General features: G+C 50.6%; 1 protein-coding gene across 2 annotated transcripts; it reads left to right on the forward strand.

The window, feature by feature from the left end:
* Positions 1 to 672: 672 nt before the first annotated feature.
* COMMD7 (COMM domain containing 7) lies at positions 673 to 10,470 on the forward strand. Of its 2 annotated transcripts, XM_063296858.1 has the most exons (9): positions 673 to 790; positions 2,099 to 2,152; positions 3,388 to 3,490; positions 5,092 to 5,148; positions 5,238 to 5,275; positions 6,318 to 6,408; positions 6,498 to 6,547; positions 8,579 to 8,627; positions 10,018 to 10,470. In XM_063296858.1, the coding sequence occupies exons 1-9, from the start codon at positions 707 to 709 to the stop codon at positions 10,092 to 10,094; spliced, it is 603 nt and encodes a 200-aa protein (XP_063152928.1). In that variant the 5' UTR covers positions 673 to 706; the 3' UTR covers positions 10,095 to 10,470. The 2 variants fall into 2 exon arrangements, with proteins under 2 accessions (XP_063152928.1, XP_063152927.1); XM_063296857.1 differs by lacking the exon at positions 673 to 790 and having other exon boundaries at positions 1,965 to 2,152; positions 10,018 to 10,469.
* Positions 10,471 to 10,788: the final 318 nt, after the last annotated feature.

Here is a 10,788-nt window from a genome sequence, read left to right on the forward strand (position 1 = left end):
GGGGAGACCTTTGCTGTTCCCTCGGGTGGTGTGCGTGTGCCAGTGCTCTCCAGGCCGGCCACGAGGGCCCCCGAGCGCCGGGCGGCTCCGGGTCTCTGCCTGGCGGCGGCAGCCGCGCCCTGCCTTCCCTTGCCCTTCCCTGAGCACGTCTCCCCACGCTGGCCACGAGCCCCGACTTGTGCTCCGGCCTGACCGGCGGGAGTTCACCCCGACCAGCACCCCTGCCCTGGCCCCGAAGAAGCCCTCTGTCGCCTCTGCCCAACGGGCAGAGGGGGGAGGGTTGCCCGCATGCCCAGGACGGGCCGGCGGCAAAGCCTGTCCTCCCAGAGAGGCCCGACCCTCCGGACAGAGCCCGGCCTCCGAGACGCGCGGCAGGGAGACGGGGGGAGAGCGCGGGGGCTTCGGGCGGACGCGGAGCCCCGCACGCGGCTGGCTCCCGGGCCAGGAGAGGCGCCGCCGCCGCCGCCGCCGCCGCGGCGGGAGGGGGGCTCCGCGCTCCACGCCTCCCCCGCCACCCCCGGGCAGGCAGGCGGCGGCGGCGGCGCTCTGCGCCTTCCAGCCACCGGAGCGCCGGCTGGCGAGGCAGGGCAGGGCGCGGCGCGGCGCGGCAGTCCCGCCTCCCGGCGCGAAAGTGCCGGCGCCGACGCTCAGGCTGAGCCGGGCCGCGAGGGGCGGGGCGGGCCGGGCCGGGCCGCGGGCGCCGACGATGGGGCTGCTGAACTTCACGCGCGAGCCGCTGCCGGAGGCGGTCAGCGCCGACCTGCAGCTGCTCAACCAGCTGAGCGCCCAGGTGGCCAGGCGCGCGGGGGGGGGCGGGGAAGCGGTCCTGCGCTCGCGGGCGCCGGCCGAGGGGGCGCGGGGCCGCGCGGAGACGGACCGGCCCCCCCGCCGCCCCTCCAGCCGGGCAGCCCCCGCCGCAGCCTCCCGAGGCTGGGAAGGAGCCAGAGCGGTCGGGGGGGGCCGCGCTGCCTTCCGGTCGCCCGGAGGGGGCCGCGCTGGGAGCCCTCCCCCTCCCCCGCTGACCTGCTCGAGGGCTCGCAGCGTCTCCGGACACCAGCCCTGTAGGTGGGCTGCCGCAGAGGGTGCTCCTGCAAGGGCCTCGGGGGGCTGGGCGGCCCTGCCCTTCGGGACCGCCAAACGTAGAGACCCCGACGGCTCTGGGTCGCCCAGCGCGCCACGGTGAAGGCAGGGTGCCCAGGCAGGCGGGTGCCTTCCCTGCAGGCTCAGCCGCCATCTCTGGGTATAACCCGAGGAGTTAAAACTCCTGCAGCTGCTCAGGCAGGGTGGCGGCAGTGTGAAGGAAGGGTGCCAACGGGGAGGTGGTTCACAAGTTACCCGACACCACAGCCAGATTGGTGGGCCTGTGCCTGAGGTCCTGTGTGACCCCAACTAATGGTGGTTTCTTCAAAAGGTCATGGCGACACAAGACAGCTTCAACCCCATTGCTTGCCCTGCAATTCGGGTCCAGGCCTTTAAGCTGGGCCTAATCCAGCTGATGCCCTTAGTGCCAGGCCTGGCTTTAAGCTGCATTTTGGATGCCTTCAATGAAAGTGAAAGGGAAGCTGGTGTGGGGCAAGGCACCACTCCTGAGCCCCCTATGGGTTGCCCGGGCATTCCTGGGAAAGGACTGGGTGGGCTGCAGACAGGGTGTCCTTTGATGTTCTGCCTGCCTGCCCCTCCCCAAAAGGGAATGCAACATGGGGGGCGGGGGGGCTGGGAGAAACACCTTCTGAGTTGGTCTTCAGGGAAGTTGGTGGCACCAACCTCGGTTTGCTGCCTGCCTTGAGCTGTTGTGCAAATTCACTGAGTCATCCTGTCCTGCCAGCGCAGCTGTCTCCCCGACAGCCATTTTGCAAACGCCAAACCCCTGAGGCAGGAGTCCAAAAGGATGTGCTGCCCCCTCTCTGGTTTCTCGCCAGGCACAGCCAGGCCCAGAGCACCTTCTGCCAGGCAGCAGAAGCGGGTGGGGGGTACTTTTATGTGGCTGTGGGGACATTTCTGGCCCATGGCTTTTCCCAAAAAGCCTTCTGGGTGTGGAAGGAGGAAGGGACATCTGATGGCTTTTCTGTTTGCTAACAGGCTTCCTTCTTTTCCACAGCAATTTTCTGCTCTCACAGAGGTGGTTTTTCAATTCCTGCGAGGACCGAAAGAGGTAATCCGCCCCACGGAGGGGAAACAAAATCAAAAATTGAGTCTTCCCTCCTTCAATTAAGCCCTGCTGGTTTTCAGGGCAACATGTGAATGCAGCTTACCAGTCAGGCAATTTTGACTGTATTTTTTTCTGCATAGCAAGGTTTTTGAGAATAGCATTAATTATGAACACTTTTTTTCTTCCCTAAAAGCAAATGGCTGATCCAGCTTCGGCCTACAGGCTCATTCTGTTCAAAAGCTGTGAGTTCTTTAGGGAGTGGGATATGGAATTTTTTTTTTAATGGCAGTATCCTAAAAAAGTGATTGCCTGAATCTGGGCCTGAAGGAAAAGGTGGTATTGAATTCAAAATAAAAAATATTGGGAAAGCAATCTCCTTTGATCCATTTCAGTCTGCCACTACCAGCTGTCCTGAAGCTTGTGCCCTCTGAAGTGGTTGGCACTGCAGCTCCCGAAATTCCCAGCTGATTTTGCCAACGCCAAGATGGAGCTGCCCATCTGGGGGCACATGCTGCCCTCCAGGTGTTTGCATTAAAAAAGAATCCAGATCCGGTGTCCTAATTGAAAGATGCAGAAGGGCAAAGGAAGGCACTTTCTGATTTTTTTTTTTATGCCTTCTCTAGACAGAAAATACATTGTATGTATTTATTTGCCTTATTTATTTATTTATTCATTAACCAGATTTCTAAGGCTGCCCAACTCAAACAGTGTGACTCTAGGTGGCATACAGCACAAAAACAATAAAGGAAAATAAACTATAACGTTAAAACATGTACAATATATAAAATATGAAAGCCAAAATATAAAATGGCAACCAAGCACCACTACAAACAGCCGAAGGGGACTCTGAGCAACTCAGTTATGTCTGTCTAATATTTCCAGTTTTGCTGGGCCCCTTCCTCCTCTTTTTCTCAAAATTATCTTGTGGGCAGTGACAGTTAGAAACATAAGCCACTCAGAATCACTTCCATAGGCAGCGGAATAGTAACAATAGATGGGCGGCGTATAAAGTTAATAAATTAAATTAATAAAGGTTTCGAAGCTGTGATGGGAAGTTCTAAGGAAAGGGACCAAGGATCTTGGATGATCCTATCTGACCTCTGTGAGACTTCCTCTGAGTAGACATGCCTGGGGTTGAGCTAAGGGGAGCCGCTCTCTGCACCCAAGTCTCACTTTTGCACATGTGCTAGAGAAGTGTGAACCTGGAGAAAGCCACGGTTTGCTTTTTTCCATGGCAGGTGGAGAGATTTCTAGCCCAGCTTTCTGAGTTTGCTGCGGGGAATAAGATCAGCCTGGGCCCTCTGAAGAACATTGTCAAAAGCCTCCTGCTGGTGCCCAATGGTGAGTGTGGGGTAGACTTCCAGATCTTCTGTGTGTCTCTGAGTTGGGGCAGAGAACCGAGGGGTGGATAAGGAAAAATCTCTCCTTCCCTCTTCCATCTGGGAGAAAGCCCACGTGTAGCCCAGCCTGGCAGAGCCACCTTGCTTGGAAACATCTGCAGAATCAGAAACTTCCGTCCGAATGACGGGCACCGTGTGGTCGTGAGCCAAACCAAACACAGGGCACATTCAAAAGGGTAGTGCAATTCTGCTTTTGTCTATTCTGGCCCCCCACCATGGCTGCAGGCCCTTCTGACCTTGGTTGACCTTGGGAGAACAACAGACTCCCCTTGTTAATTTTCCCTAGCAAGTCATGTTAGAAATGAACTGCATACCTGCGTGACCAGAGGCAGCCATGTTGGGGGCTGATGCTTACAGAGTAGCAGCCTTCATCTTCTGGATTCATTTCACCCAGGTCCTCTTCTCCCAACCCAGGAACTCAGCTGGGCAAGATAAAGTACAGGTGGTCCTTGCTTAATTACAATTGGGACCAGAATTTTGGTTGCTAAGTGAAGTGGTCATTAAGCGAATCAGACCCGATTTTACGACCTTTTTGCAGCTGTCATTAAGCTAATCACCACAAGTATTAAGCAAACCACGTGGTTAAGCGAATCGCGTGGTTCCCCATTGATTTTGCTTGCCGGAAGCGGGCCAGGAAGGTCGAAAGTGGTGATCATGTGACCACGGGACACTGCGACAGTCATAAACAAGCCGCTCTGAGTCCCTTGCTGAGAAGGGTGGCTATAGAAATCAAATAAATAAATAAACGTGAACTGGTTGCCAAGGACCCAAATTGTGATCGCGTGACCGCGGGGATGCTGCTATGGTCGTAAGTGTGAGAACTGGTCATAAGTCAATTTTTTCAGCATTGTCATAAGTCTGAATTGTCACTAAATGAATGGTTGTTAAGCGAGGACTACCTGTATCTGCAGCAGGAGGCAGAACTGGGGGATAAATTGACTCCCCTGGTTGGGCTCCATTTCCGGTCAAAATCAGACACTCTGCATGTGGTTTTGCACACAGAAAAAAGAGGCTTATAGCCAACAATAATCTGATGCCATTATGGCTTAAGGTTGAAGAGGCCCCCATGAATTACATGAATTTAAATTTAGAACTTTTTAATATCTCCATCTTGGAATTTATGTTTGTATTTTCGTTTTTATTTGAGAATACTGTTTTTATTGTATTTTAATCTGTATCTATCTTAGTTTTATTGTAAACTGCCCAGAGTTGCTCTTTGAGTGAGATGGGTGGTAGCAAAATTCGAAATATAAATAAATAAAAAATATTGCCCTTAAATAAATAGCCCAGGAAAGAAAAATGTTTTCTTATTTTATCAGTCATCTGGCATTGCGACTGGGGAACCGGGGGTTTGTGGTGGATTGCAAGCAAAATGAATAGCCCTGAAATAGCTATGTGTTTTTTTCCATCAATTAGTTCCCAAGTAAGTTAGGTAAGTACCTGTCTTGTCTTTTGTTTGTTTGTTTGTTTCGTCTGCACGGTGCTAGCAACATCGTCCAAGTGGTTCTCCGGCTGGATCTTTTTACACAATGTTTATTCCAGGTGCCTTAAAGAGGACTCTGTCTGCAGAACAAGTCAGAGCAGATCTTATCACCCTGGGTAGGTCTCTTTTATTGGCTCCGTGAGTTCTCCAGTGGTGGGCAAGCTTCTTGCTTCTCCTGTCTGACCATCTCAGGTTTCTCCTGCAGGGCTCAGCGAGGAAAAGGCCAGGTATTTCGAAGAGCAGGTAACCAGCCACATTCCTTTGCATGCTGGACTTTAATTTATGGCCCAGGATTGGCTTTTGTATTTTAACCCCAAAGAAATTCCAGGGGGAATCAAAGTCTCTTTTTAAAAAATGCATCCTTAACTTTTCCACTTCTCTCCCTGTAAAGAGTGTGTGTAAATGTTGATGTAGCTTCTCACTTGGATGGCTCTCTAGGGCAGTGTTTCTCAACCTCAGCAACTTTAAGATGCCTGGACTTCAACTCCCAGAATTCTGGCTGGCTGGGGAATTCTGGGAGTTGAAGTCCAGGCATCTTAAAGCTGCGGAGGCTGAGAAACACTGCTCTAAGGTAAAAGAACGCCCAAGTCAGCGTGCGCATTGTGTGAATGCAGAGGCTGTGGTTGTTTTACAAGTTAATTTTGGGCGTCAGATCAATCCAGTTGACTTAACTCTCCAAACTGTAGCTAAGTAAACCGTGACATTAGTGCGTCGTGCAAACACAGCCATCAGGTTTCTATGGAAATTGTGCATGTGATTGTAATTATGCAACAATTGTTAAATTAATTAATTCAAATAAATAAATAACACAGAATTACATTCCGGCTACTGCTCAGCTGCAGGGAAATTCACCGGCTGCCGTGCACTGAACCTTATCCCCCTGGTGTGTTTTCCCTTTGCTTTGATACAGTCTGAGTATTCGATGGGGTCATGATTTGGTTTTGTGGGGGAAAAGGCTTGCTCCAGCCGTGGGGCGTGCTTGGCATCGCCTGGTGCAATCCAGCGTGGGGACGGTAGCAGTCGTCGTGGCCGGGGGATCTGTGGAGCAGATGAAACTCCCACAGTGGGAACAGGGAACCTTCTGCGCATTCTGTTCTTGCAGAGGTAAATAATAGAAGGTGAGCTGTGCTAGGTCAGACTTAAGACCCACCTAGTCCAGCTTTCTAGTCTCACGAGGTCCACAAGGCGCATGGAGCAGTAGTAGCTACTTTCCAGTCTTTACAATCTGGAGAGAGACTGCGTTAAAAGCGGCACCATTAAAACTCTCTTTTTGCGCCCATTTTAGTGGAAGGAAAATTCTCCAGCCCTCTCACGGCTGGCTGTGGGGCAGACGCTGATGGTTAACCAGCTAATAGACATGGAGTGGAAATTTGGAGGTGAGCTCTTTTCTGGGAGGGCACACCGAGGGGTGCATTTGCCAACCACTTTGCATAAATCTTTTGCCCCACATTTTTCTCTCCGGCAGTTACGGCAGGAAGCAGCGAGCTGGAGAAGGTGGGGAGCATCTTCTTGCAGGTAAGAAGAATTTTGGGAAGGCACAGGTAGAGCTAGGGGTGGGAGAATCAGAAACTGGCACAGGCCTCAGGGGAGGGGGGCATACGTTTGCAAAGACAGAACTGCCTGCGAGATCAGATTCAGCACCCTGAGATCATCTGTTGTTATTTTCATTTCTAAAAGTTAACTCCCATCCTTACTGTTTGGATGGGGCCATTCAAAGACTTTGCCAAGGTTTTTAAGCAGCTTTCCTGTACTCTTGATTTTCCTGGTGCCAAATGTGATAACCATGGTTTAGAAGACGGGGGTGGTGGTCCTGTGAGGCACCTGTGGTCCCTATCTCCATATCCCCCTCCCCACCCCTTTGTGGCTTGCTGATGACCCAGATGACACTGCCAAAAAGACGGAATTCCAGCAGCACAATATTTTGCCTTTGGCCTTTTTTAAAATAAAGATGGAAAATGAAGAAAGAGAAAAAAAAAACCCTTAGATTTTCACTCTGAAGCCCTTTCAACCTTCTCCAGAGGGCCTGATGCCATGCAAAACGGCTACGCAATTCGCATTCAGGAGTTGCAGAGGAAGGGCTGAAACTGAAGCCACTCGTATCCAAGAGGCTTCTCACTCTTCACCCCAAAACAGGCTGAAGGGATGTCTGCAAGGGACATGTGTCAAGAAAGTTCAAAACCTTGCCCCATTTTGCTGCATCACGTGTATAACTCTAGTAAAAAAAGGGGCAGAGCAGGTGCCATCTTGACTTTTTAAGCCCCGCTTTTTCCTACGAGGTCCCCAGAAAGACGATGGCCTCACCGTGGTCCTCAAACTGGTCTGGGAACATGTTGTGACCCCCAGCTGAAGGTTTGGGGCCCCTGGCCTAGAAGTCCCTGGGAGCAGAATTAGGGCAAAGTGTGCAAGATCCTGTGTTTGGGCTCCTGAATTTCTGGGGACAATCAAGGGGGAGAGATGTGGTTGCGCGTCTGTTGTTGAAGCAGCAACAAGTAGGGATGAGTGTGATAGTAATAGTGAACTTTATTGTTGTAACCACAGGTCATAATATAAGAATGCAATAAAATACAATAAAATATAATAACTTTAAAACAATAAAATGATGAAATTATAAAATAAAATAATAAAGGAAGCATTAAATATAAAAAAGGTTACAACAAAATAGAGCCAGAGCTACAACTAAGAACTTAAATATTTCTTCCTAAGTTTAAATGAGAGCAGGGCAAAAGTAGCAACTTGGTTGCTAACAGTTGGAAACACGTCTGCAAGAAGATAAATCAGTTTTTCAACATCAGAGCCCTTGAGTTCATCTGCTGTTAATAGTTTGGCCCTGATCTCATTGTAAATGGGGCACTGGAGGACATAACGGATAACATCCTCCAGTAGGGATGAGTGGAATTCAACATTACTGGTACCTCTCATTTAGAATCTCATTTATAATTGCAAAGTGTTAGATTCCAAGAAGACCTTAAGGATCCCTAATTCTATAGCAGAGAGCAGATCTTTGGTTTGGTTAAGGTCCCCTCTTTGGCTTCTTCTGAGCAAATGTAACCTCTGTCCCAGGTTCTTATAACACAGCTGCCAGAGAATAGATCTTGGTTGACGGTTCCTAGCTGTATTGCTTGCCAGAAGGAACCCCTGGGCAGCTGGGATGCAGTTATGAATATACTGATTGAGACAGCGGGATCAACTGCCCTCTGGAGTCCCTCGATCTTCTCTTTGGGGCCAGATCTTGACCTCCTAGATCCACCAGGAGTTTCAGATACAAACTGGGGGTTGGAGATGAACTACGAAAATATCACAGCCTCAGTTCCCCTGCATTCAGTCTCCAGTTCCTACTTTCTCTCCATATTGCCCCAAAATGGACTCTTATCCCCTCTTCCCTTCCCGATATTTGGGCAAGTCCTAGAATCCTAAGGGTCATCACTTGCATCTTCCCAACTGTAAATAGTGGGAGATCCTGGGGGTTTCTTCTCAGAAGTGAGGGATTTGAACTCCTGCGTCCTTTGCTGTAACTGACCCAACTTTCCAAAACTGATCTGCTTCTAGCTGAAATTGGTGGTGAAGAAAGGCAGCCAGGTGGAACCTGTGTACCTAGGTGAGTGAGCCATCATGGTATGTGGGAAAGTCCTGCAAGGAAAGGGAGGGAGGCAATTGATGAGAGCCAAGCCAGCTGCGGGTGGTGGTGGGACATGAGAACCATCGTTGGAGATTGGCCAGTTTTGTCCTCATAGGAATAATTATTCTGGACAACAGGGAAAGAGCAATGTTCTGACCAGTGTTTCTCAATCTTGGCCGCTTGAAGATGTGTGGACTTCAGCTCCCAGAATTCCCCTGCCAGCAAGGCTGGCTGAGTCCACACATCTTCAAGCGGCCAAGATTGAGAAACACTGGTTCTGACTGTTGTGCGGAGAGTTGCAGACCCGGTTGCTGTGTGTGATGCTGGAGGAGGCTGTGGCTCTTCTGGACATGGAGGACAGAAGGATCTGTTTCCTCCAAGCTAACCAGTTGCCCAGCTAGGTGCCTGGGACGCTCCCGGAACTTCCCCAGCTGAACTCCTTGGGACCCAATGTTTCATGTGCCCATGATGGGACTTCTGGGCACTGCCTTCAGTCTATGGTGCTTGTTATAAGTGAGGACTCTGGGTGTCCGTAGTGAAACTGAACCCTTTTCTCAGCGTCTTTGAAACACGGCCCCAAGGGCTTCTGGTGCACAGAGACAGAGGAAAAGAGAACGATCCTTTGGAAAGATCTCAAGCTTTGTCCACAGTTGTAGAAATCCTGGTAGGTGGACAATCTGTCTTCTTCTGCCTGGAAACCATTTAGCAAAGAAATCTAGTCCACCAGGACACTTGCTTTCCAGCCTTGGCAACCTCAAGAGGTGTGGACTTCAACCCACAGAATTCCCCACCCACAGCTGGCTGGGGAATTCTGAGGGTTGAAATCCATACATGCTGGCTGAAGAATTCTGGGAGTTGAAGCCCACACATCTTAAACTTACCAAGGCTGAGAAACATTGCCAGCTAGGTACAGCTTGTACCTTTAATGGGAACATCCCTTCTCATTCTTTGTACATCCGCTTCCTATATTGAAGCATCTGCTCCATCCTCTGTATCTGCCTTCCAGATGTTTTGAACTTCCTGCACTTGCAGCCATTGGTCATGCTAGCTAAGGAGCCTGGGGCCCAGAACAAATTTCCCATGTTAGAAGATGGCTATCCTGCCATGCGTTAATCTAGTCTTCTTCAAGCTAAACATCCCAACTTCAAGCCTCAGTTGAGGAAAGATTGAAGAAGTTGGAGGAGAGACCATGAGGAACTTAGCGCAGAACAGTTTCCACCCCCTGAAATCTGGGCCAGAGAGCGTCTCCCAGCATTGGCCTGGAGGCCGCACACCAAAACTCTGGCCCTGAATTTCAGCACTTAACTAGGTACGTGAACTGGACTTTACTTGCCTAATCCTGAATGTTTCGTTTCTCTCCTCCTTCCAGAATTAACACTGCCCCAGTTTTACAGCTTTCTTCACGAGATGGAAAGAATTAAGACGAGCTTGGAGAGCCTCAGCTGACTTTCCTGCCAAATAGGCTGCTGTGGGACATCACCGTCTGGACCAGGTGGGGCCGGCAAGGCCTCTCCCCAGCCTCTCTTCCTTCGACTGAGAAAAAGGCAATCAGTCCTTTTTTTAGTGCAGTGTTTCTCAACGTTGGCAACTTTAAGAGGTGTGGACGTCAACTCCCAGAATTCCCCAGCCAGCAAAGCTCTTTGCTCTTTGCCCACACCTCTTAAAGTTGCCAACGTTGAGAAACACTGATTTAGTGGGTGAAAAACAGTTCGGGGGGAATGATTTGTAAAACCTGGCAGAGTCCAGCTTTATATAAAAGGACAAGATGGGTACTGGTTATCAAAAAAAAGGAAGCAAAAAATAAAGTCTCTCCTTTCCAAGAAGGAAGTGGGAGCCCATTGTTTGGCTCGCAACACAGCTGCAGCATGAAAAAAGCATTCTGAAGCTGTACCAGACCCCAGAAACCTCTGCTTTGGCGGCGGTGGCGTCTTCCCACCGCAGTCAGCTGGAACCCTGCAGGAAGCCCCTAAGCCAGAATGGGCCAACAGTTGCCCTCTTCCACCAGTGCTGTCAAAATTCCCCAGGGTCTCCTAGTGGCCTCCCATCCAAGTGCTAACCAGCCCTAACCCTGGCTTAGCTCTGAGCCCTGATGACGCCAGTAGGTTTTATTGGCTGCTCATTTATGTCAAAGATGTGAAAG

The sequence above is a fragment of the Candoia aspera genome, chromosome 3 (genome assembly GCF_035149785.1).
Source record: "Candoia aspera isolate rCanAsp1 chromosome 3, rCanAsp1.hap2, whole genome shotgun sequence".
In the NCBI taxonomy this organism is placed as follows: domain Eukaryota; kingdom Metazoa; phylum Chordata; class Lepidosauria; order Squamata; family Boidae; genus Candoia; species Candoia aspera.

Coding starts and splice junctions, on each gene's coding strand:
- COMMD7 (XM_063296857.1), top strand. CDS start 1,979: ATGTGGCTGTGGGGACATTTCTGGCCCATGGCTTTTCCCAAAAAGCCT. Junction 6,409..6,497: donor CATGGAGTGGAAATTTGGAG/GTGAGCTCTTTT, acceptor TCTCTCCGGCAG/TTACGGCAGGAAGCAGCGAG. Junction 6,548..8,578: donor TGGGGAGCATCTTCTTGCAG/GTAAGAAGAATT, acceptor ATCTGCTTCTAG/CTGAAATTGGTGGTGAAGAA.